General features: G+C 43.1%; 3 protein-coding genes across 3 annotated transcripts; 1 reads left to right on the forward strand and 2 right to left on the reverse strand.

Moving 5' to 3' along the window:
• Positions 1–12: 12 nt before the first annotated feature.
• LOC5515170 lies at positions 13–3,884 on the forward strand. Its single transcript, XM_001635255.3, has 3 exons — positions 13–509; positions 2,257–2,486; positions 2,786–3,884. Exons 1-3 carry the CDS (start codon positions 131–133, stop codon positions 3,248–3,250), a joined length of 1,074 nt encoding a protein of 357 aa, XP_001635305.2. The 5' UTR covers positions 13–130; the 3' UTR covers positions 3,251–3,884.
• An 860-nt stretch (positions 3,885–4,744) lies between these two features.
• LOC5515129 lies at positions 4,745–10,602 on the reverse strand. Its single transcript, XM_001635221.3, has 5 exons — positions 10,058–10,602; positions 7,853–8,245; positions 7,081–7,461; positions 6,105–6,367; positions 4,745–5,507 (listed from the first exon to the last, which is right to left on the reverse strand). Exons 1-5 carry the CDS (start codon positions 10,413–10,415, stop codon positions 5,043–5,045), a joined length of 1,860 nt encoding a protein of 619 aa, XP_001635271.2. The 5' UTR covers positions 10,416–10,602; the 3' UTR covers positions 4,745–5,042.
• Positions 10,603–15,752: 5,150 nt separating this feature from the next.
• LOC5515169 (peptidyl-prolyl cis-trans isomerase FKBP4) lies at positions 15,753–22,703 on the reverse strand. The gene is made up of 9 exons (XM_048729265.1): positions 22,344–22,703; positions 21,669–21,923; positions 21,136–21,204; positions 20,531–20,712; positions 19,328–19,411; positions 18,805–18,984; positions 17,743–17,793; positions 17,405–17,555; positions 15,753–16,997 (listed from the first exon to the last, which is right to left on the reverse strand). The coding sequence occupies exons 1-9, from the start codon at positions 22,603–22,605 to the stop codon at positions 16,756–16,758; spliced, it is 1,476 nt and encodes a 491-aa protein (XP_048585222.1). The 5' UTR covers positions 22,606–22,703; the 3' UTR covers positions 15,753–16,755.
• Between the last annotated feature and the right edge of the window lie 4,503 nt (positions 22,704–27,206).

A 27,206-nucleotide genomic window follows, 5' to 3' on the forward strand; every position in this document is an offset into this window, starting at 1 on the left:
AGGATCACATGAAATTGAGGCTGTTTTGTCAGACGCTGTCCGATCATCGTTTTATCAACAAGCTTTAAACTTCTTTCTTCCAAGAAAACATCTAGTTCTCCTTTAAAGAGGCCAATTAACTGAAGCAAAGATGCCTTTCAAGGATAGATGGGCGCCCAGGCACGACTATCACAAGCTCGACCTGGCGTTCATCGTCGATTGTACTGGCTCTATGGGAGAGTATATCAGACAAGCACAAAAACATGTTATCAGCATTTCCGAGACCATTTCTCGCACAGCCTACAACGTGAGACTGGCTCTTGTGGAATACAGAGACCATCCTCCCCAAGACAAAAGCTTTGTGACCCGTGTGCATGATTTTACGAGCGATGTGAAAGAGATGAAAGTTTGGGTTGACAAAATGAGTGCTAGTGGTGGCGGGGATTGTCCCGAGTCTGTCGCAGACGCCATCTTTAAAGCATGTAAACTCGGATATCGAGAAGATGCAACCAAAATGTGTGTTTTAATAGGTAAGACGATCCTAGATTATTGTTTTTTATGGCTTGGATGTGAGTAATTGTGAAATTTAGGTGGAATCTTTAGGGGATTTTTTGTTGAACACTTAACGTAGGGGGAGTCCCCAGAAATGATGTCACACGTTTCATCGATGTGGTGCAATGACGCAGGCAGCACAAAACAGTAGGAAACAGTTGTTGAAAAGGGGTTCTTATGTCATTGTATTGCATTCGAATGTCAACATTAGTTAATGTACTTCCAAATTTTATAACTTTTTAGATTCTGTGTTTTTTATAGTTCCCATATTGATCAATTGTTAAATTTATTCATAAATAATCTTAAGTTCTGTCCTCATGTGTATTACCTGTCACTGTTGATGGGTTATACTGTACACCTATTTCAAATAACATTGTCAGTGCAAATGGCAAATGTTGAATGGCAGTTCTAAGACCAAACTGTATGTACCATCACAGGCAAACCAGACGAAATGTTCGTGTACTGTATCTAATATTTTCTTTAATTTGTGTACTGGATATATCTGTTATAAAGCCAATTTATTGTAGCTGTTGTCATAGATTTATCTGGTTCGGTTTTAGCTGTGATTCATTGACCAGCCCATTGACCGTTAATAGAGAGAACATATGGAGTTGTTACTTTATTCTAGTGGAGTGATGGGAACTCTAAATTTCACCGAACAGCGCTAAAGCAGCCCCAAATGTACTCTAAATATGTATTTTTATGGAAGAATACTAGCATAAAGTAACAACTCCATATGTTCTCTCTATTTACGGTCAATGAGCCGGTTGGTTCAAATTACTCATTGACAGAGCCTGGGCTACCTGTGAATAGAATACGACAGGGTAGGAAGCTCCACAGGCTGGCAATCACAACTTCAATAGAAAATACAATGCTGGACTTCAACAGGATGCAATGCAATGGCAACTGCTGAGAACTTTTTTGTATTTCTATTGTGTCCAAGCCCCGACCATGCTCTTTGGACCGACTGTTTGTCAGCTCCCTCGAAGAACGATTAATTTCTACTTTGCAGCAAAAAACTGCAGGGAAATTCTGGTCTTTTTGGATTATTTTATTCGAAAGATGTGTTTAGAAACTATTCTTCTATGGCATAAAGGATTTTGAAGGGAAAAGCTGTCCGTTTTCTGCCGAAAAAGTTGCCTCGAAGAGTCGAATTTGTGATTGCCAGGGCTTGGAGCTTCCTGCCCTGTTGTATTTTATTACAAGTGGGGGTGAACTGAAATGAGGGAGGAAAATCGCTAAACGTTATGAATCATGGCTAAAATGGAACCAGATCAATCTAAGACAACACCTTCAAGAAATTTGCTGAATTACGATATACATATTCGGTGCACAAATTAAAGATAGTATACAATACACAAACATTTCCTCTGGTTTTCCCATGGTACCATTGGTCTCTTTTATACTTGTACTGAATATAGGAGAATATGGAAAAATTATAATGGCTTTGGTATCGCTAAAGTTTATTGATCACCTTTATTTCTATGAATAATTAGTACCCAGAAGCACCTTTTTGTCTTAGAGCTGCCATTTGCCATTCCTATTGACAACGTTTTTTGAAGTAAGTCTATATAGGGAAGATTCCTGTTCTGTACTGTAACTTAAAGCTGCGCTGTTATTTTATCTACTGGTATGTGTTTTTGTACTGCAAATGCCTTGTGCCTGAGTTTGATCAGAATTATGTACCTAATGGCATTAGGGTTAACATTAATAACTCTACTCCAGCTGATGCCCCACCTCATGGTTTGGGCTTCGCACATGATGGATTCCCTAATGGCTGTCCAGATAACCATGACCCTCTAGCCAGTTGCCATGTAATGGCCGAAAAAGGAATAACATTGTACACCATTGGCTGTGAGCCATCAGTGGACTCCTTTAGGGATTTCCTGGTCGGAATGGCCGCAATAACCGGTGGACAGTATGTGCCGCTACACAGCGCTAATGTTATGTCAAAGGTAAGGTGGTTTGTAGTGTTATTTAATTTTTTTATATGATGACTGTGAAGATTTTGGGGGTTTGGCTTTTGTTACAAAAAGAAACAATATTTTTTTAACAAGAATCTAAACCTATATCATAATATTTTGTGAGGACAAATGCCAGGGATTGCAGATCATGTCTAATATTTGGCAAAAAGGGGGGAGGGATGAAAAGATGCTTTTGTGTTTGTGTATGCAAAGGGGCCCATGACAATTCCATGGGAGCTTTTTCAATATCTACAAAGTTTGGCTGAAATCTGTTAAAAATTGAATTTTAGATGATCATTGATGGAGCTTTGGAAGAGGTTTCTCTGGAGAAGTTGATGGGCTATGTTGATGATTTTGTACAAATGGAGATTTTCAGGCGGAAGCAGGAGCAAAAACAGGTAGCAGTAGGCAATTTAGCAGAGAGTTTAAACAAATACCTTAATCTAAATAACAATAGATGCCAGCAATTAAGACTGGGGGAGAAAACCTTAGATGTCAGCAGCAACAATAGTGAAAAATACTCCAGTATGAAAAGTATGAAACAGGCCAGAGAACTCTTTAAAAAGAGCAAAAATCAAGCCAAGGGTCTGACAGAGGTGAAGGGAGCCCAGCCGGAAATTGCAGAAGATCAAACTATCAGTTTTTTTCAGGCAAAGCGATTGTTGAGAAAATCACTTTCTCGTCAGAAAATTCCTGTCACTCATGACGAAATTGAAAATCAAATTGTTATTTGTTTTCAGCAGATGGCATTGTAAGACCAGACATGATACCATACAGTACATCATTTCAACAAATTCATACATTCCAGTAGAGTTTTTTTTAAACAGTGGAGTGTATGTTTCTGAATACACATCTTAACGGTAAACAAGACAATGTGTGTACAACTGGAACCATTCTTTTTACTTTCTTTATGATAATTGGACTAAAATAAGTTGTACATAATGATCAATGTGGCCAAATGGTTACAGTTTCATCTTAATAAGGCTGTGTTCACACTAGCACCAAAAACATAATAATGCTTAGAATATTCATGGTTTAATAATGACATATTATTGTATTTGTTATTTATTACTTGGTAGCATAATCAGTATTTGGCTACACAGAACTTTTAAAAAATGTTCTGAGTAATCATATTTCATCTATATATAATATGAATTCAGCATAGTCAACCAACAACAGCTCTTTTAAGCAAAATTCTACTAAACATATTTTTATTGTATACATACTGTATACTGCTCTGCTTTTACAATTCAATCAGCTATGTGTAATGACTCACTCACAAGGGCCATTCGTAAGCGCCAATGTCAACCAAAATAAGGTTCCTTGTATTGGAGGGAGGTAACTATAAATTGGACGTTTTTCTCATTAAAGCTAAAATTTGCACTGTTATTCTTCGACATGTTTTTTAGTTAAAAAGCTATTGGGTGTCAAGTTACAAAGGAGCATCTTCATGGGAGGAGAGGGGGAGGGGAGGTCCAGACCACACCCTGCTCATTTGCCAAAGAGAAAAATTTTACAGGGGTAAGGGTATCCCCAGAATAATTTGACTACAGTTAACACCACAAGTTATTGGGTGATTAATTTTCTTTGTATACCGAGAAAGTTTCTAGTTCTAAGTGAGGTATTATCACGGCAGGAATTCCATTTTGCACTGACAGTAACCATTTCATAAAGTCAATTTTTTACTGCTCTGGACCGCAGCCTGCATTTTTTCTCTAGACATGCCCCTGGTACAGTATAGAGGGGCGTGGCGAGGCCAGAGGGATGGGGGGGGGGGGGGGGGAGAGGGTAAAAGAAGAAAAAGCATGCGTGGCCTAGGTCCCCTTCCCTTGAGCCACTACGCAGGCTATTTCTGAATGTAACATTCATTAAATAATTTTTTACTGTTCCTTGCCATGTAGAAATTAAAAGGGAATAACAAGTAGGGGCGTGGCTTTGCCTCTCCCCAATTTTCTTAATGTCTCTGTATTGTGCACCCCAATAATAATAATTTATTGCATTTAGTAAAAAATAAAACTAGTAACAAATGTAAACTATAATAAAACTATGATTAATATAATTTCAATAGAGCTATGATTAAAATATGAGGAAAATATAAATTGGTTATGAATTAAATGCTCCTTTGAATAAAATGTCCCAGTTTTTTTATGCCTTTTATGTCCCGCCTTATGTGTATGTAATTAGACTTTGACATATATTACCTTGTGCTGGGAATCAACCTGGTGTGTGTACACATAATGGACTTAACATATTTTATTAATTTTTATTTCTTTAAATTCCATTGGTGTTTTCCAAAACATTCATACAATAGCTACAAAACCATTTTCTATGTTTGATACAAACAAATATTCTTTTACATAAAGATTTCAACTTTTGTTTTAAAATACTGTATTATTGCGATCTGATTACTCTAATATCATGCTGGTGTGTGGTAAGCACTTCTGTGAATTTGCCCTCTGACCCTCTGAGACATATAGCCTATATCAACAGACTATTCCTGCTAAAAGCCTAATTAGATTCATAATGAATGATAAAATTACTCTATTATCATACCGGTCTATAATAAGCACTTCTTTGGATTTGCCTTCTGACCATCTGGTATGCACAGCCTATATCAACAGGCTGATCTTGCTTGAGGCCTAATTTGCTTGAAGTACCTGTACCTGGTGTAATCTCAACATCCATAGACTCTGCCTGTGGTAGACTTTCTCTACACCCTGCAGCCTGGCCAGAGTGTTCCTTCCATTGTGCCATTGAAAAGGCTGCATTCTCCATACTTTCTGCCCAGGAGATGGTCTCTGCTAGCTTGGATATAAGAGGGAATGGTTTTTCCCCAATGGTCATACGGTCTACTTTGCAAGCTCTTTTCTCGAGGGCTTCTTTCACATGTAAAGCCAGGTGCATGGGATTTATGTCACCATACTCAATGTCTATTTTATTGATGACCAGGTCATTAACAGTTCCCATAAGACTTTCAATAGAAGTTGTTTCACATGCAATGAAATTAATAACCTGTGAAAAGATGAAGTATATGAATCAATTAAAACAATACATTAATTTTCAATTAACAGCAGCGGGCCTCGGCCCCCCTATTTTCAGATATTTGGCTTTGAAATAACAAAACAATATAAGGAAATACACAGAAGGATATTGAATCCGGCCCCCCTTTCTTGAAACCCTTGCTTCAGCCCCCATTTTTTGGAGCTCCTGGATCCGCCCCTGATTCAGGATATGTATCTCAACGGAGTGGCAAATGGGCTAAATCTTGCATACGAACTTTTTTCTGTACTGTAACTGCTTGAATAAGCGGCATCCTCAAATCAGTGCCTTCCCCAAATGCCTCCCACAGCACCTAACCTAAATATTTTGCTTTGATGATGAGGGGTACTGTACCCAACAGGGGAAGTATCACCTGATCCTTTCCTTTCAATACCAGTATTTTTGCAAAATATCTTGCAGATAAAGCTTGTATTTTTTTATTTGCAGTATTTTTAGTCCTTGCAGGTTGCATTTATTCGAGTAGGCTTATATGGTATAGAAGTGTTTTATCATTAATTTTAGAGAATTCTGCATCTTTAAGAATTCAAAGGGCCTGGGGCATTTTCTCACCTCTTTTAGTTGTTCAATATCTCTAAGATGAATGAACTTGCCACCTCCTATGGCTGACAGTCCCGTTAATAATGGATAGTCATTCACGCTGCGTCCCCCTTCACTCACTGATGTGGCCATACTGCAAGGGTGTGCATTAGGCAAATCAATCCCGATGACATAAAGGGGGATGGCATGTAGAGCCACCTTGTTACACTCTTTGATGATGTCATGGGAATCACTGCGGTAATGGTCAATTTCACAGGATTCTTGTGGTAGGTATGCTAAAAAAATAAATAAAACTCTTAAGGGAAGGATACCAACAAATAATTAACTAATTTCCCCTGACATAGCTGTCAACCCAACTTGGGACAGAAAACTTGTGAAATTGGGTGAAATACAGTAAATATGGGAAAAAACCCAAGAGAGCCAATGCGGGTGAATACAGAGGATATATGAACATTCTCACAAAAATTAGGCTCGTGATGAGGTCCAACATCTTGGGACACCTGCCTAAAGCGGGTGAGTTGACATCATTCTATGCCCTGACTTTTTTTGTGTTAAGGCTAGAATGGGTTAAAAAATAGGAATAATTGATTGCTACATGAAGCAGGTGGAGAGGGGGTACATTTGAAAAAAGAAATATAAATAGGAAAGCAATGGTAACAGTAAGGGGGGACCAAGTGGGATCAAACGGGGAGGATGGGGACAAGGTGAGTGGAAATATGACTGGAAGTAGATATAAAGAATAGGGAGGTACAATAAGGCAAGAGAAGAGAAGGAAAAGCAAGTAGGTAAGGGGGTGGCGTTTTGAGAGTATAAAAGGCAAGAGCTGATGGAGGGTGGGGGGGGGGGCTGATGCAAGAACACACTGGAACAGAACAACTAGGAATTGTACTGAGAGGACCTGCATAACTTGTACTTATCATCACCAAAGTTTATCCAAGCAACTGGTTAGGAATTTAAATTAAATTTTATTTAAATATTATATACTTACAAATAGCAACACAAACTTTAGATGCCTCCATTCGTAGTGTGCAATCAGGTTCTCCACCAATAAAGCCAGAAACACATCCAAGTGCATTTGCAAAGAAAGACTGCTGACTAATTTCCACTGACTGTGTTTTTGAGAATGTTTCCCTTTCAAAATCATCGAAGTTATCAAAGAATAATGTTGAGCTCTCCACAGCTGTAGTTCCGTGGGTGATGAGGGCAACTCGTACGGATAAATCAGAATTATAAAGGCGTTTGACAGCTTTGAGCAACTTGTGGAGCACCTTTCGGAATAGTCCAGGATAAATAGACTGTGTATTTGGTATCTGAATCACCAAAATGACATCCAGCTTGACTCGGTCATGAAAAGCTGATTGAGTGCCCCCTGGAAAGTAAAGGTGTCACCATAATTAACATAAGATGACGTATAATGTCTCACTAGGTGTGTAGCTACATAGGATTAGCTGGGGGGGGGGGGATGCACAGTATTTGATTTGTATGGGAAAGGTAAAACATCGGGGCATCCTGTAATGAGTGACTATTAGGAACTGCATATAGATTCAAGAAAATATTGGGGGCATAGCCACATCCCCAACTGGTCATTTCTATTGTAATTTTTAAATGTATTGGGATGGAGGGGGGGGGCATGTGTACCAAGTGCCCTACCCCCTTCTGTGGCCCTGTAGGAGGGTGTGTCTGGGAGGAAAGAAAAAACATTTTCAACTCTTATAAATTGATTTTGTCAATCTTTATCATGGACTGGGAAGTGTACATACCTAAAATGCTACATGCTCTTCTTAGTAAGGGTGGGTTATTAGAGGAGACAGTTATTTCCTCTGAACCTTTCCACCAGCCAGGAAGTAGACAAATTGGTGACTTTTTGTCAATCTGTACTTGAACCACATAAAGGTCCAAGAGCCACTGATGTGCATTAAGAGAATTGTTGATTAACTTGTCAATGAAGCTTTCATTTGGCAAGCAAAGCTGAAATACTGCTAAGGAGTGGTTTTGGATTTCTAGAATATCATCACAACGGAGGTAGGACATCATAGCAGGACTGATTTCCAACTTGTTCTGGACTTGTTGTTTAAATACATTTAAGTACTTAGTTAGACATACTTTTGCCACCGAGAGGGTGAACCAAACAATATGCTGAAAAGGACCTACAGCTGAAAACCAAAAATAAAATAAGAACAAAACATTAGCAACAATACAATGTAAAGCAATGGAGGACCCCCCACCCCCAAATTGAACTAAAATTTTAGAAAACAAAAATGTATAGTGAGCTAACATTGGCCTACTATTGCCCTCCTTCTTGAGAACGCACAGTAGATCTGCCCATGCTCAAGGGATATTTAAAACAGAGGGCAGGTATAGTAAACTTTACTTGGGTAAAAGGGTGCAAGGGGGAAGGGGTGATACTCCAGTCTGCTTTGAATAAGCAATAAGAAAAAAAATGTACCAATGTACCATTAAAATGCCATCAGTCTTATTTAGTACCATTAAAATAGCTAATACCCAGTATGTTTTAAAAATTGATAATCAAAGGGCAATTGATAAAACTGATATAAATTTACTAAATAATTGCTACTTACTTAAATTTTTCCTGACGGTATCAATTGATATCAATGATTATCAATTGATTTGGGGCACTTCTCTGTTTACATGTTCACCACCCCCAACAAATCATTGATAAAAACAAGTTATAATAATACCTAGATTATTTTATTTATTTAACTGTACAATAAATTTTTTGGTGTGTTGTATTTATCCTTCTGGTTCACGAACATGACTATTTGGGCTTTTTGTATTTATTATATTTCAGTTGATATATAGATCTGAAGTTGCTAACTTTTTTTCAAATCAAATTCAAATTCTAGCTATAATTACTTATCAATCTATATCAATAAAATTGACTTGACTATCAACTGTTAATCAATATCCATCAACTAGAATTTTGATTATCAATTCATTTCAATTTCTTGCATTTCTTATCAAAATTCACCCAGATATTGATTATCAACTGTTATCAGTTAACAATCAACTGATAACAACTGATAATATATCATAAAAGCTGTCAACCCAACTTAGACAGAAATTGGGTAAAATTCATTAAAGGAAAGTTCATTTGATATCACAAGGGGGGGAAGGGGGTGAAAATTTTGATAAAAGTAAGGAAAACAATTAGGTGCCCCCTCCTTCAGGTGGAACAAACAATTCCATGCCATCCCCCCTTACGCTTCCCCATATTTTCGGTGCCCCCCACACCCCCTCCCCCCACACACACCTCAAGAAAACCCGAAGAAGGAAGGAGCAAAGGAGGGAACATCAATGTAAATGTCAAAGGAACGCGAGCAAGAGATTAACTGCAAGCTGGTGAGAAAGTGGAGGGGAAGGAATTCATTGAAAACAATAATTCAGAAAAAATGAAGGCACTCAATTTCTCAAATGTGCTACTAAATTTAGGTTGTATCCGGATATCCCCCTGTTAGGTTGTTTAAATGTATCATGGACTCCTAAATTTAACATGGCAAATAACTGCCCCCAAACCGAGACTATATAGAATTATATAGAAGGGACAACACCTAAAAAATTAGTGCCCCCCCTTTTTTAAAAAATCCACACACTTTTAATGCCCCCCCTTAAGACCTTGGAAATTTCTCAACCCCCCCCCCCCCCCCCTAGGGTAGCAATTTTTAGTGTGCCAGTATTTTTTAGGGCGAGCATGCCCATCACTTTTACCCTGAAGTACGAACATTCTCACAAAAAATAGGCTTGTGATGAGGTCCAAAATCTTGTGACACCCGCCAAATGCGGCTGAGTTGACAGCTATGTAACAAACATAATAAACTGTTCGTAATATATCAGGGGGGGGGGGCATTTTTCAAACTTGGCTTGGCCCTAGAGACTAGGAGGGGCTTTCAAAGTTGCTCTTAGTCAAGCAATTACGGTTTTAATGAATTAGTATCAATTAATTTTACCGGAGAAGAGGTTGTCCACTTGTTGCTGTGGGATGTCATGGACGGTTGAGTCTCTGGATACTGCTTCTCTTAAACTTCTACTCAAATCAAGCCTTCCACAAGCTTCTAACACTTCGGTTATCAATGCGTTGTTATTGGGGCAGCTTTGGTAAAGGCATGATATTAGCTCCTCTCCTGGTAATAGTCCTTTCAAAGGGTGCTCTATGGAGTCCCTGATTTTCTCCGTCTCAGTGCTTGTTATATACTTGCCGTTAAGGAAAAATAAGGCCGTTTCGACGTCTCTGGTCTCCATGCTTGATCCAATACTTAGCATCAACTTGCGACGTGGATCTAACAGTGGTCTCTGGTTTGTAGCCATAATTTCACTAATGGCTTCATCGCGTGCTCAATCCATGGATTTAGAGACACAGATAGCAAGCCACTTAGAGCATCACGGTGGAGAAGCTTTAATATTAACAATCGGATCCATTCATTATAGCCATTCATTCACGAACTATTAGAAAACTGCAACGAACACAAAACAGCAAAAGTAGGGGACATGGGTACCACAGGGTACCCACCTACTGGGCTAGACCGCAATCTTATCTCGTCCCCAGAGTCCTTCATATTTTCTGCGCAGACAGTGTTGAAAAACGTATGCGCATGCGCGGATCATTTAAGTGAGGATGATGAAAGGGGTGGACCATGGCGCGCGAGGATGATGAAGAGGAGTGAACCATAGCGCGCGAGGATAATGAGAGGGGTGAACCAAGGCGCGCGAGGATGATGATAGGGGTGGACCATGGCGCGCGAGGATAATGAGAGGGGTGAACCATGGCGCGCGAGGATGATGAGAGGGGTGAACCATGGCGCGCGAGGATGGTGAGAGGGGTGGACCATGGCCGGCGAGGATAATGAGAGGGGTGGACCATGGCGCGCGAGGGTGATGAGGGGTGGACCATGGCGCGCGAGGTTGATGAGGGGTAGACCATAAGGCGCGAGGATGATGATAGGGGTGGACCATGGCGCGCAAGGATGATGAGGGGTGGACCATGGCGCGCAAGGATGATGACGAGGGTGGACCATGCCGCGCGAGGGTTATGAGGGGTGGACCATGAAGGGCGAGGATGGTGAAAGGGGTGGACCATGGCGCGCGAGGATGGTGACGAGGGTGGACCATGGCGCGCGAGGGTTATGAGGGGTGGACCATGGCGGGCGAGGATGGTGAGAAAGGTGGACCATGGCGCGCGAGGATGGTGAGAGGGGTGGACAATGGCCGGCGAGGATGATGAGAGGGGTAGACCATGGCGCGCGAGGATGATGAAGAGGAGTGAACCATAGCGCGCGAGGATAATGAGAGGGGTGAACCATGGCGCGCGAGGATGATGATAGGGGTGGACCATGGCGCGCGAGGATAATGAGAGGGGTGAACCATGGCGCGCGAGGATGATGAGAGGGGTGAACCATGGCGCGCGAGGATGGTGAGAGGGGTGGACCATGGCCGGCGAGGATAATGAGAGGGGTGGACCATGGCGCGCGAGGGTGATGAGGGGTGGACCATGGCGCGCGAGGTTGATGAGGGGTAGACCATGGGGCGCGAGGATGATGATAGGGGTGGACCATGGCGCGCAAGGATGATGAGGGGTGGACCATGGCGCGCAAGGATGATGACGAGGGTGGACCATGCCGCGCGAGGGTTATGAGGGGTGGACCATGAAGGGCGAGGATGGTGAAAGGGGTGGACCATGGCGCGCGAGGATGGTGACGAGGGTGGACCATGGCGCGCGAGGGTTATGAGGGGTGGACCATGGCGGGCGAGGATGGTGAGAAAGGTGGACCATGGCGCGCGAGGATGGTGATAGGGGTGGACCATGGCGCGCGAGGATAATGAGAGGGGTGAACCATGGCGCGCGAGGATGATGAGAGGGGTGAACCATGGCGCGCGAGGATGGTGAGAGGGGTGGACCATGGCCGGCGAGGATAATGAGAGGGGTGGACCATGGCGCGCGAGGGTGATGAGGGGTGGACCATGGCGCGCGAGGTTGATGAGGGGTAGACCATGGGGCGCGAGGATGATGATAGGGGTGGACCATGGCGCGCAAGGATGATGAGGGGTGGACCATGGCGCGCAAGGATGATGACGAGGGTGGACCATGCCGCGCGAGGGTTATGAGGGGTGGACCATGAAGGGCGAGGATGGTGAAAGGGGTGGACCATGGCGCGCGAGGATGGTGACGAGGGTGGACCATGGCGCGCGAGGGTTATGAGGGGTGGACCATGGCGGGCGAGGATGGTGAGAAAGGTGGACCATGGCGCGCGAGGATGGTGAGAGGGGTGGACCATGGCCGGCGAGGATGATGAGAGGGGTGGACAATGGCCGGCGAGGATGATAAGGGGTGGACCATGAGGCGCGAGGAAGAGAGGGGTGGTCCATGGCACGCTAGGATGATGATAGGGGTGGACCATTGCACGCAAGGATGATGATAGGGGTGGACCATGGCGCGCGAGGATGATGGGGGTGGACCATGGCGCGAGAGGGTTATGAGGGGTGGACAATGGCGCGCGAGGATGATGAGGGGTGGACCATGGCGCGCGAGGATGATGAGGGGTGAGCCATGGCGCGCGACGAGGATGAGAGGGGTGGACCATGGCCGGCGAGGATGATGAGAGGGGTGGACCATGGCCGGCGAGGATGATGAGAGGGGTGGACAATGGCCGGCGAGGATGATAAGGGGTGGACCATGAGGCGCGAGGAAGAGAGGGGTGGTCCATGGCAGGCGAGGATGATGATAGGGGTGGACCATGGCGCCCGAGGATGATGATAGGGGTGGACCATGGCGCGCGAGGGTTATGAGGGGTGGACCATGGCGGGCGAGGATGGTGAGAAAGGTGGACCATGGCGCGCGAGGATGGTGAGAGGGGTGGACCATGGCCGGCGAGGATGATGAGAGGGGTGGACAATGGCCGGCGAGGATGATAAGGGGTGGACCATGAGGCGCGAGGAAGAGAGGGGTGGTCCATGGCACGCTAGGATGATGATAGGGGTGGACCATTGCACGCAAGGATGATGATAGGGGTGGACCATGGCGCGCGAGGATGATGGGGGTGGACCATGGCGCGAGAGGGTTATGAGGGGTGGACAATGGCGCGCGAGGATGATGAGGGGTGGACCATGGCGCGCGAGGATGATGAGGGGTGAGCCATGGCGCGCGACGAGGATGAGAGGGGTGGACCATGGCCGGCGAGGATGATGAGAGGGGTGGACCATGGCCGGCGAGGATGATGAGAGGGGTGGACAATGGCCGGCGAGGATGATAAGGGGTGGACCATGAGGCGCGAGGAAGAGAGGGGTGGTCCATGGCAGGCGAGGATGATGATAGGGGTGGACCATGGCGCCCGAGGATGATGATAGGGGTGGACCATGGCGCGCGAGGGTTATGAGGGGTGGACCATGGCGGGCGAGGATGGTGAGAAAGGTGGACCATGGCGCCCGAGGATGATGATAGGGGTGGACCATGGCCGGCGAGGATGATGAGAGGGGTAGACCAGGGCGCGTGAGGGTGATAAGGGGAGGACCATGGCGCGCGAGGATGAGAGGGGTGGACCATGGCACGCGAGGATGATGATAGGGGTGGACCATTGCACGCAAGGATGATGATAGGGGTGGACCATGGCGCGCGAGGATGATGGGGGTGGACCATGGCGCGAGAGAGTTATGAGGGGTGGACAATGGCGCGCGAGGATGATGAGGGGTGGACCATGGCGCGCGAGGGTGATGAGGGGTGGACCATGGCGCGCAAGGATGATGATGGGGGTGGACCATGGCGCGCGAGGATAATGAGAGGGGTGAACCATGGCGCGCGAGGATGGTGAGAGGGGTGAACCATGGCGCGCGAGGATGGTGAGAGGGGTGGACCATGGCCGGCGAGGATAATGAGAGGGGTGGACCATGGCGCGCGAGGGTGATGAAGGGTGGACCATGGCGCGCGAGGGTGATGAGGGATGGACCATGGGGCGCGAGGATGATGATAGGGGTGGACCATGGCGCGCGAGGGTGATGAGGGGTGGACCATGGCACGCGAGGGTGATGAGGGCTGGACCATGGCGCGCAAGGATGATGAGGGGTGGACCATGGCGCACGAGGGTGATCAGGGGTGGACCATGGCGCGCGAGGGTAATGAGGGGTAGACAATGGCGCGCGAGGATGATGAGGGGTGGACCATGGCGCGCGAGGGTGATGAGGGGTGGACCATGGCGCGCGAGGGTGATGAGGGGTGGACCATGGCACGCGAGGATGATGATAGGGGTTGACCATGGCGCGCGAGGATGATGATAGAGTTGGACCATGGCTCGCGAGGGTGATGAGGGGTGGACCATGGCGCGCGAGGATGATGAGGGGTGGACCATGGCGCGCGAGGATAATGAGGGCTGGACCATGGCGCGCGAGGGTGATGAGGGGTAGACCATGGCGCTCGAGGATGATGATAGAGTTGGACCATGGCGCGCGAGGGTGATGGGGGATGGACCATGGCGCGCGAGGGTAGACCATGGCGCGCGAGGATGATGAGGGGTGGACCATGGCGCGCAAGGATAATGAGGGCTGGACCATGGCGCTCGAGGATGATGATAGAGTTGGACCATGACACGCGAGGGTGATGGGGGGTGGACCATGGCACGCGAGGGTTATGAGGGGTGGACAATGGCGCGCGAGGATGATGAGGGGTGGACCATGGCGCGCGAGGGGTGGACCATGGCGCTCGAGGATGCCTCTTGTGAAGCAGCACAAATCACATTGAGGTCCAAGTTTTTTATTGGATACATAAAATTACCTATAAATGGACCATGGCGCGCGAGGATGAGAGGGGTGGACCATGGCACGCGAGGATGATGATAGGGGTGGACCATGGCGCGCAAGGATGATGATAGAGTTGGACCATGGCGCTCGAGGGTGATGAGGGGTGGACCATGGCGCGCAAGGATAATGAGGGGTGGACCATGGCGCGCGAGGGTGATGAGGAGTGGACCATGGCGCGCAAGGATAATGAGGGGTGGACCATGGCGCGCGAGGATAATGAGGGCTGGACCATGGCGCGCGAGGGTTATGAGGGGTGGACAGTCGCGCGCGAGGATGATGAGGGGTGGACCATGGCGCGCAAGGATGATGACGAGGGTGGACCATGGCGCGCGAGGGTTATGAGGGGTGGACAATGGCGCGCGAGGATGATGAGGGGTGAACCATGGCGCTCGAGGGTGATGAGGGGTGGACCATGGCGCGCAAGGGTGATGAGGGGTGGACCATGGCGCGCGAGGGTGATGAGGGGTGGACCATGGCACGCGAGGATGATGATAGGGGTTGACCATGGCGCGCGAGGATGATGATAGAGTTGGACCATGGCGCGCGAGGGTGATAAGGGGTGGAGCATGGCGCGCGAGGGTGGACCATGGCGCGCGAGGATGATGGGGGGTGGACCATGGCGCGCGAGGATAATGAGGGCTGGACCATGGCGCGCGAGGGTGATGAGGGGTGGACCATGGCGCGCGAGGATGATGATAGAGTTGGACCATGGCGCGCGAGGGTGATGGGGGATGGACCATGGCGCGCGAGGGTTATGAGGGGTGGACAATGGCGCGCGAGGGTGATGAGGGGTGGACCAAGGCGCGCGGGGGGTGGACCATGGCGCGCGAGGATGCCTCTTGTGAAGCAGCACAAATAACATTGAGGTACAAGTTTTTTATTGGATACATAAAATTACCTTGTTATACAAGATGTTATTTGTTCTTACACACATCCCTTGTTATATATAGTAATCGTCTATCATTTGTTTATTATATACATTTTACCCTCCTGTGCAGAGCTTTCTGTGTCGCTCGTTTACTTTGCTCCACATCAACAAAGTGAAAGAACGACACAGAAAGCTCTGCTCAGGGTTTACAGAAATATCGATATAAAATACTTCTAAGAAAAACTTCTGTCAAGCCTTTCAAATAGGTTTGGTCACCGTTTTTCATCTTCCGTGATGAACCCTATCATCCTATAATAAATACAAATACTAATAGGCAAGCAATAATATGTCGAATAAAAACAAACAAAAAGTATTGAAATAATCATCGAGCAACCTAACATTAAGCCGCTAATAAAAAAATCTCCCCGTCAGATTTAAAATGGTCGGTCTCTTAGAAATGTTTATTATCCAATTTCAAGTTTGAATATAGAAAAAGAACACATTACTAGTAACATCACAATACCAAATAAAGTTTAAGCCTAAAAACACGATTATTTAAGACCTTTTCCACTTTTCCTTATGTTTAAAATACAGTGATTTTTTTTACCAGTTTACGCGGCGCTAGTGAACACGTTTAGAGTCCAATGAGGGCATGTACAGAATGTACAAATAGTTGGTCGTCTCCATTTGCATGATTTTATATTTGAAAGGCTTATTAAAAAAAAAAGACGTCTAAACTTTGCCTGAGTCATACGTGGTGTGTATGCAAACATAATCAAGTCCAAGTCACATTCTGGGTGCGACTCACCCGAGTCGCAAGCAGGCCATGTGAGCAGACACCAGCAGGACAAATACAGGGAACGTGTACGCATATCCGGGTCACACGGAATGAACTAATCAGTGACTCATAGCCGAGCCCAGCAGACGTACGTACGTCCGGCATGCATTTCATGCTTTAGAGTAAAAAATCTTCACATCAATATTGGTTCTTGGTCGTCAACACTTCACTGCTCCTTTTGCCTCGGCCATCACCTCGTCTTCGTCGCTGTCCGCCCCGTCAGGTGGTGCCCTTTTTGTGTCCCCGAAACCATCACCTTGTGCTTCTGATCCATCGTCGCCCATTTGTCTCTCAGCTTCGTCCACTGCTTGCTGGAAAACATCGGGCTTCTCGGCAGCCTCTGCCTCTTGATCCTTGTTCTCTTTGGCTTTCATCTCTGCTAGTCGCTCAAAAATGTTTGCTGATGGAGATAAACAAAATAAAGCAAGGTCAAATAAATAAGCGCCACTTGACCAGCAGAAAGAGAGAGAAACAGAGAGGGGGCAGGCAGGCTGATGTAAAAATGTCTCAAATAAGCTAATCTAAGTAAACAAATTTAATACTATATGAGCAACAACAAACAAAACGTAAAATAAAATTCACAATGCCAATAAAATTTGAGTAGCTTTCGTCACATTGTTGATGAATATAGTGCGAAAGGTAATCAGGCAACACTAAAGAAGCCAAAATCTTGGATGTGTGCATTTCTCATGATATAAGTGTTTTGAATGTAGAGAAATCAGTCCAGAATAAAAGGAACCGACAGCATTGTCCTTCTTTAGTATCAGTCTACAGTGTACATATGGAATATTATGTTCTGTCGCTTACAGTATAATTTCTTCTCTTTCTGATGGTGGTCCTTAAGCCTTCCGTTCACTATCTTCAGCTGTTCCCGGGCCTCGCGGTTCTTGGGGTCTAGCTCTAGGACCTGAATGAAGTCTTCCTTAGATTTCTCATAATCCTTCAAGTTGAGCAGAGCCTGTTGTTTGAAACAAAAAAATAATAATAAAATAAAATAAATAAGTAATCTATCAAGCTTTGAAATTTAAACTTCGATATCTAAAAAAAGACCATTTTTCTCAATTTCCTATGCTTCTTGTATTTATTATTCGACTAGTTATCAATGTTTGTTTTTAATTGCATTTTACTTAGCGATCATAACATACCTTGCCTCGTCTAAACAGAGCTTTAATGTTTTCTTTGTCAATGTCAAGTGCCTAAAAAAGGTAAAAACAATGAATTAACCTAAATTCAATAAAATTTTGAGGAGTTTGCTCTGTTCAAAACCTAATTATTTAAAAATTAAGTCATGTTCTGTGTCTTTCTTGAAATGAAACGGAGGAAAAATAATCGAGGGCACCCTCTTTTCCAATTAATAAAGAAACTAAAACAACTCAGTCCAAACAGAAGAACCACCAAATGATGGGTAACCGGCCCGTAGCCAGGAATTTGAGCGGGGGGCCCATTTAGCAGACCATTTTCTCTTACACATAGGTATAGCTTGCCTTAGCTTGCAGTGGTACTCAATTTTCCTCCATTAGAGCGGACCTTCCAGTCCAGTGGGGTGGTTCTTCCGAACCCCCCCTGGCTACGGGCCTGAGTAAAGATACTTTTAATTTAAAGCCAGTGTTGTCAATTTTCTAACTGTCTTCTGCATGCACACTTCCATGTGCTGTCATTGTGCCCTGTTGTGAAGTTTTTAGTTTTTCTCTGTTTTCTGTAATTTGATGCTTTCATCACATTATGGAATACATCTGTATTTGTATTTTGTTTTAGGATTTATTGAGAAGACCTGAGATCTGTGGTCCACAGTTAAGCTATAAATTCTTTAGTAATTTGCATGGATCTTTGAGTGGCAATGCAAAAGACTGATCTATGCCCTATGTATGTACACCCCAACCAAATTTTAAACAATAATACATTGATGAATTAAGATTTCACGCTCTTTAAATTAGAGATTGCATGAAAAAAACTTAAAGCCTGGTTTAGACAGTATGCAAACTGCATACTACCTGTCTAAGCACAGAATAACACACTACAACTTTCAAAGTCATGCATGGTAACAGAGTTGTAGGCTGATTTACACCCTAAGACTCAAGTTGTAGAGGCGTGTGGGCAAGTCGCATAGGACTACTAAATCATGCTGTCTAAATCGGCCTTAAAAAGGTTATTCATTACACACAGGAAGTCCACTTGGAAATAGTGACAGGAACTGTTTTGGGGCTGACCTTGTTACAGGCTTTTATGCATTTAAAGTTGTTTCCAAGCTTAAGATGACAGGCGGCAATGTTAAGGTGGCCAGCACATTTGATGGGGTCAACTGCCTTTTCTTCTTCTTCATCAAAATACCCCTCAAGCACCCTGATGACCACAGCATACTGGCGACAAGCTATTTTATACTTGCCATCCTGGAGTATAAAACAGAGCACAGTGGATGATTTATTGACATGACAAAATGTGTTACTTCAGCAACCCTCAGGACATGCCAAGTGGCAAAAAAAAAAGAAACTAAAAAATATCAGATACCATACAATAAAAGCCTACACAAAAATGTCTAAATTACATTGGTTGCTTGCATGCACTCTTGCATTAAATTTCTGTCACTCAAAACAATAACCTGTTGCTTTTGTTATAATTCACAAAAGGGAGCATTAGTGAGCAATACATTTTGGATTGGGTAATATCAGCTGTGGCAGCTAAATATTAATAGAATAAGTTACCAATGGGACTTCAGGGTATCCTTGTACTCACCTTAAAGAATTTTGTGCCTTTATCTTTCACTTTCAATGCTGTGGTTATTTTCTCATCATTGGACAATTCCCAAGCTTCTTTAAACTATTTACAAAAATAAATATGATATGGAGTATAATGAATACATTTTCTTTAGGCCTACCTAAGAACAAGCACCATTCCATGTACCATGAAAATGCGAATGGAGCAAATAAACCAAGTCAATTGTTTCATGTTCATTTGCATGCATTTGCATCTGGAGTGGTACATGAAAAGAATAGCATTTATAAAAGACCTTATAGATAATGATTCTGCGCGTGAACCAGCATGAGGTAGTGTAAGCAGAAGCTGAGAACCTACACACAATTGTCCACAATTGTGTGTAGGTTCTTATGTTTATATTTTTCTGGTTCCTATATCCAGTTTCTATACACAAGCAGAAGTAAAAGAAAAAGAAGAAAATGGATTTTTAAAAATTGCTTTTGCTTTGATTGCTTATATAATAGTGCAAACTTGCACTTAGCAATAACATTACATTCACAATAACATTGCATTGAACCAGGAAAGTGCAAGGAGATGGAATGGCAACTGCATAAATAAAATGATTTCAAACATTCTTATATGTTCTTTTCACTTCGTTAATATGAGTTTTTGAAATTGATTTCGGCTTTTATGCATTGCTCGTTGAATATGATATATTACACACAAAGAACAAAATAGGTAAATGGCAATATACCTTAAGCTTCTTAATCTAAAAATCAGGGCTTGCTAGAGATAGTTTTCCCGGCAAAATGTGTACCAATGTTTGTAGTGCGAGTTTCCCTGCGATAGGCTTTGTTGTCACGCGGCCAGGTCCTATAGACCACGAAAAACCTGTGTATTGCTCATTGAATTTCGATATTTTACACACAAATAACAAAATAGTTCTATAGCAATATACCTAAAGCTTCTATGTACATCTGAAAATTGGGGCTTGCTAGAGATAGTGCTCACAGCAAAATGTGTACCAATGCATGTAGTGAAAGGCACGAAACAAACATATCAAACTGCTATAGCCAATTAGAGTGCACCATTCACCTTTAATATATTCAGTTGTGATTCCATCTCCTTACACTTCCCTGACTGAAAACATTGCACTGCATAATGACTAAGCAGAACCAGATATAAGAATTCTGCTTTTTTTAAAACAAAATAAGAAACAAAACACAGGAAATACCCACATACATTTTCAAAATGTTTCAGGTCAATGATGTAGGTAATTAAGGCGTTTGGTGGTAAACCTAGCTGGGGGTTTCCCTCAGGCCCTACTCCATATTTGCCAGGTTGGATGAATATTTTGGATTTTTCCTTGTTCGTCATATTACCAATTGCTTCTTCAACTCCTTCTAACAACCCAGCTTCAGTGCCTATAAATTGGGAAAATAATAATACATCACACATATAGCTTGACTCCAAGATGACTGGTTGGGTGCAGATACCAGCCCCCAACCCCTTCCCCCCCCTCCCATGCTGCAATATTTTGACATTGTTTAAGGGATCTTAATTTGTTTTTTCAAAATTCCAAGAAAAACTGGAGCACCACGTATCCAAACCAACCCACCCACGTATTCAAGCTTTATTTAATGAACATAGCAGGCTTGCACAGCCTCTTTTAGACCATTCACAAAAATGACAGCCACCCATTATTATGATGGAAACAAATATAACATACAGGACCTTTCCTCTTTGGTGTAACAATCATTGACAATGTTGCACTAAAATGTATACTTTCAAGTACTTATACAAAGGCTTCAATAAGTGTGAACCAAGATTAAAACATAAACACTAACCTTCACCAAATGTGAACTCCACTTCTCTTTCTTCAAACACTTTTCCATCATAACTCCCAGTTATATGTGCTGTTAAGAAGGATGGGAATGTTAGGATGCTAGATGGGGGGGGGGGGGGGTGAATTGCAATAAATACTATATATGAAAGTTGATAGGTGTAGCATGCCTTGGCTACTTCACTAGAAAGTCCCAAAACATAAGTATGCTATGTATTGAAACTTGTCACCTGTAAACTAGCAGATTTGTTCATTTTCAGTGCAAATCTTACATATAAAATTATGTATTGAAGGCCAAAACCAAATCCATCAGAAGATGTAACTTTTGATCCACGACAGTGTTGCATATAGGAACTCTCACTGCTTCTTTGCGGCTTTGTCTTTATCCTCACAACTCAAGAGGGGGAGGAATGATAAAGTGTGGTTATTTGGACTTTGATTAAAGCTCACTTGCAGCTACAATAGAAGTGCACACTCAAAACTGTACCAACAAATACAGAGCAATTCACACATTTTGTCCACTTTCTACATATTTACCATTGACAACAGCACCAGTATTGGGCCGGGCGTGGCCTTCACCTTTCTCCAGGATAACCTTGCTAACCTCGCCTTTATTGGTGACATTAATCCCCTTCCAATCCAGTAGTTCTACGATGAACTGAAGAGTAGTGTTGGGTGGAATCTTGCTACCACCTTGTTTGCCATATGCATACTCCGGTTTACATGTCAATAAAGCCTTTTCACCTTTCTTCATAGTAGCTACACCAATGTCCCACCCTTGAATGACTACACCTAAAAATGTTTGCAAACAAAGCATGACCATCAGACATATAAAATGAAATTAGTGTTTAGGGGGATAGACTGCCACTTAGCACTGGCTACCTGGGAATTTTACAGGCTGGGTATAAGGTTGTGTGGCCAGAGGCTCCTCCCCCATAGCCAAGACCGGCATGTCAGTAAACAAGCTGGTGCCTCTGGTACCCAGGGTAATCGTTTCCTGACTAATCAGACTTAAGAATTCAGACAATATGACTCGTTGAGACATATTTCTAGTTGACTGTTTGACAGCTTATAGAATGTGTGACAAGAGAGGGCTGGCGCTTGGGAGTGAGGCCACTGTTTGCCCTGTAAAAAACTATATGAATTGTTCAAGCTAAATATTTATAGCACAATATCTGAAACGCCTTCAAGGGAACAAAGAAATCTGCTTACTTTCTCCGAGCACAAATTCGAATGGCACGCCTCCAGTATTCGAGTCGAATTCTTCTCCATTCAAGAACTTCCCGACGTAACGAACGACAACAGTACATCCGACATTGGCCATTTCCGCGCCATGGCCCTCCGACAAGATCCTCTTTCGCACACCGCCATCTTTCTTGGGGGTTATATCTACGCCATATTCTTCTTCCTCGTCTATCACTCTGGTACTTGTTGCATCTGTATCTTCGTTTGATTCTAAAGGCTTGGATGCCATGATTACTAGATTAAAAAAGCGGATAAAAAGTTAGAAGTTTCTTGGAAGAGAAAACATGGAAGGCCTTGTCAAAAAAGACGGGTCCGCGATAACAACCGCTGCTCAGAATAGCACAGGTAACCCGAAGGATGAGGGGAATCCATCCTTTTGTCCCAGTTGCTCTTGCCCTCTTGATTTACACTGTTACACTCGTCGCTAAACGGATTTAGACCTTTTAAAAAACCTAATCCAAAACATTTTTCTTAAAAACGCTGATGAAGGTGTTCTTTAATGCTTTTTAGGTACTTTCCGCCAAAAAAGTTACCACAGCAGGAAAACGTGATTTCTCCTGACCACAGGCAACCCAAACTTTATTAAAAGTATTTAAAACAATGCATTAAACCCTTTCATTGAGTAATTTTCTCATAGAAAGCTTTTAAAAATTATTCACTACTTGCAGATTTCTATTAGCATCTCTTAGAGAGACGGATTCAAAAGTATGTTTGCATGTAGATAACTTTCTTTGGGTACCCTGTGTTATAAAACACATCCAACATCCAAAACACATCCAACATCCAAAACACATAAAACTCATCCAACACGCTCACCAAATGTTGTAATAGAAAACATAACTGACGAAATTCAAGATGCATCTTCGCCAGTGGAAATGGTTTCTACGTAGGAGAAAAAAAGTTATCTTTCTCGTCTTTGTCGTATTTTTTATATTTTATTGGTTTCTATTCAAACACATGTATTATACTCTGGTAAGTGAGTTTTATTTGTCATACAAACTTAAAACTTATACTTGTAATTAATAGTTCACCCAGGCCGTTCTCTATTGCTGTAATCAAAGGAAAACACCTTTGTTGATCGAACTATTGCATGGTTGGCTCTGCTATAATGGCTCTGCTCGCTAAAGCGGGAACGCACATAATCTAAAAAAAGGGAGATACCCGGAAACTTGGAGCGTACAAAATAGTTATCCGGCAACTTTTAAACTTTGGCAAAAAATAGCCATATGAATCATATTTTTCAATTCAAAGCCATGTAGCATTGTTAAGAACTTGGAGGCGATTCTGATGAACTCTTAGAGCACTAGTAACTTTGAGAGATTTGCAAAGACTGGGCACACTATACCAAAGAAACTAGAGTCGACACTAAAAACCGGTCTACACGATCAATTTTTATTTGACAACTATATGTGGCAATGTTTATTTGTCCGTGTGGACTTGCAGCGAATAATTGATAAAGATTCGGGCGGAAATGTAAAGTATAAATGCCAATAAACAAAACAGAAGTTTTGTAATAAGCTTATGGCATCTCTATCCATAATTAAAGACATTAACGAACACCTTCATCAGTGATAGCCTCACTATTAATGATAAAAGTTCGAAATGATCTAAATAAGGAGCAGGGGTCAAAACGTTTTTACCCACTGGTGACAACCACTGGTGACAACCACTGGTGACAATCACTGGTGACAACCACTGGTGACAACCACTGGTGAAGACCACTGGTGACAACCACTCGTGAAGACCACTGGTAACAACCACTCGTGAAGACCACTGGTGACAACCACTGGTGACAACCACTGGTGACAACCACTCGTGACAAAACCACTCGTGACAAAACCACTGGTGACAAAACCACTGGTGACAAAACCACTGGTGACAAAACCACTGGTGACAAAACCACTGGTGACAAAACCATTAGTGACAACAACTTGTGAAAACCACTCGTGACAACCACTCGTGAAGACCACAAGCGTCTTGAAAACTGTTTGTGACGATAATTAACGTTGATAAGTTACAGCCAAATTTGTTGTTGCGCGACCACGGTGAATCCAAAATCCTTGTCTCGTTTGGGAATAGCGCGTAGTCAGACAAAAGCTTTCGGGCGGTTAGTCTGGTTTTGATTGTTTGGTTTGGTTGACTAACGTGCTAATTTTAGATTCTGGGAGGTCGCGCAACAACAAATTTGGCTATAAGGCCATTAAAAAAAGAAAAATACGTGCAATTTAACCCAAGCTTGATCATAAACTCGAAGTGTAATAGAGACATTGTTCGGGTCTTGGTAAGATCTTTCCTCCACGTTTATAACATTGAGATAGCAACATTTTCCAGGAAATAATTAACAGAATACCACTCGTGACAATTGGCTTTAATTCAATAGCAATTGATCCTAATCAAACAAAACTCATACAGGTGAAGGGTCTTAGTAAGGTCTCTCGTCTACGTTAATTACATTGAGATCGCACCAATTTCCAGGAAATAATTGGCTATGTGTACAATGTTGACACTCAAACGCGCCGCAGCGCATTGCCGACTAAAATCTCCGAAAAGCTAGACATCCATTCAAAATTAGCCACTCAAACTCAATTATTTATATGAACATTAACCTAAACCTTAATTATAGTTTATATTTTAGCAATAAAAATGGAAACAGCGATCGAAAAAGTCGAGAATTCAAGGCTAAAAGTGTTAATTAGCGCTACATCTTGTCTAATCGGCTATACAAAAATCGTTGTAAAATGCTTAGAGATACGCTATTGATGTAAAAATTGCACTTTCTTAATGTACTTACATTTGAGATTACCCTCAGCTTAGTTTTTTTCTTGTAAAATAGCTTCAAGTGGATAATTTTGCAGTAACCACTTTTCACATAAAAACGTCATGTGAATTGTCGATGAAGAGAAAACATGTATAATGACGGCCTTTGTTAGACAATATCATAATTTTATAGTGATAGATGTTGTGTACATTAGTTGCAGTTTCAATAAATTGCGATTGTTAGAAACCTTGAACGCTTCCCTTGGAGTAGTTCTGGATTCAGTATCTCACTAACTTTTGTCATGCTGCTTCTATGTGACTAACTAGTCTGCTTATTAAACACGCTATGTAGCGTGCGTTAAGATATCTGATAACGCAAAAGGTGTCGTGTCAAGAACACTCTATTAGCCGTGCCTCCGCACCCTGTAAATCGAATGTATAACACGCCGAGTCGTTAGCACGCTAGCGTGTCGCTAGATGGCGTGTGTACTCGCCGAGTTTTGGTAAGTTTATTAACGTGATCCCACACGCAAGAACACAGCATCGCTCTAGCTATGGACACAGATAGTTCAGTCACCGGAGCGGAAAGAATTCGTCTTTGGCGAAAAAGGAGCGACATACAAGGGCCAAATATCAGAAGGACTATTACAGCAAGAATCGCAAGAAAATCAATAGAAAAATTAAGGCCAAGCTCAAGAGAGAGGAGAAACAAGCTTACCTTCCTGACGAAGTCGCAAATCGACGACTAAAATGGCGGCAGAGTAAAGCTCGTCAAAAAGGAACATCTACATGGATATACGTTGCTAGCTTAGAGATTTCTATCTCTAGTACTTTGAGTTCTTGTTGCGTATCCTCATTCGTTAATTTGTTTTTGAAGAAATGGTCACACGAACATACGACGCGAAACAGCAAGACCACGAACACGAATAGCTTTGAGAGTTAAGGAATGCGCTCGGTTTTTACATTTATTTGAGTGGTATTGCACATACGTATCTCATTCCTTCTCAATTAAGATCGACGCAGTCGTAGATGACGTTTTTTATGTGGGGCGGAAAAACATCAACATCGTGATTTGGCGAAAGGTCTGCTAAAGATGTTGTAAAGCCATCTAAAAAAAATAGAATGTACATTAACAAATTGCTGAATATTTTTCTTTTCTTTTATCATACACCATTTCGTTTCTGGTTTAAAAAACAATTCACTACCCTCATAGGGAAATGATTAGCAATATCTCCCTCCATAGCAATGTGTTATGGCAAGAAATTAGCAAGTTGTTCTAAACTTGAATAAACAATGTGCGTGCATTGACGTCTCGTGCGTGTTAGTGACACGCTCTGCGAATTCGCGATATCTACCTACCAGCGTACATGGCAAACACAGTTCTGACCGTGTCCAAAAAAGACTCTGTGTGCGTTGACACAACGTAAAGTAATAGGATTAGACTTAGGCAAGCTGAACCGTGCAAATTACACACTGATACGAGCCATTACACGGTCCGGCGTGCATGTAACACAATTGGGTACCAACATTGAGCACAGCCAATTAACAGTATACCACTGGTGTCAATTGGCTTTTATTCAAACCAAACTCATACAGATTAAGGGTCTTGGTAAGATCTCTCATCCACGTTAATTACATTGAGATCGCACCAATTGCCAGGAAATACTTAACAGAATACCACTGTTGACAATTGGCTCTTATTCAATAGCAATTGATTTTAATCAAACCAAACTCATACAGCTAAAGGGTCTTAGTAAGATCTTTCATCCACGTTAATTACATTGAGATCGCACTAATTTCCAGAAAGAAATTAACAGAATACTACTCGTGACAATTAGCTTTAATTCCTCCGCTAATTAACTGCTCCATAAATATTGTGTATCGATATAGTTACAGAGGGGTATAGAGTTTGTCCTTTAGCGTTTGAATAACGGGTTATCAATTTAGTTGAATTGCAGGGCCGTAGCATTAGGGGCACGTGCCCCTCACCCCCCCTCCCCCCGATATTTTCTAAAATTATGAGGAAATGACCAGTAGGGACGTGGCTGTGCCCCCAATATTTTCTTAATGTTT

Source organism: Nematostella vectensis, chromosome 6, assembly GCF_932526225.1.
Source record: "Nematostella vectensis chromosome 6, jaNemVect1.1, whole genome shotgun sequence".
NCBI lineage: Eukaryota > Metazoa > Cnidaria > Anthozoa > Actiniaria > Edwardsiidae > Nematostella > Nematostella vectensis.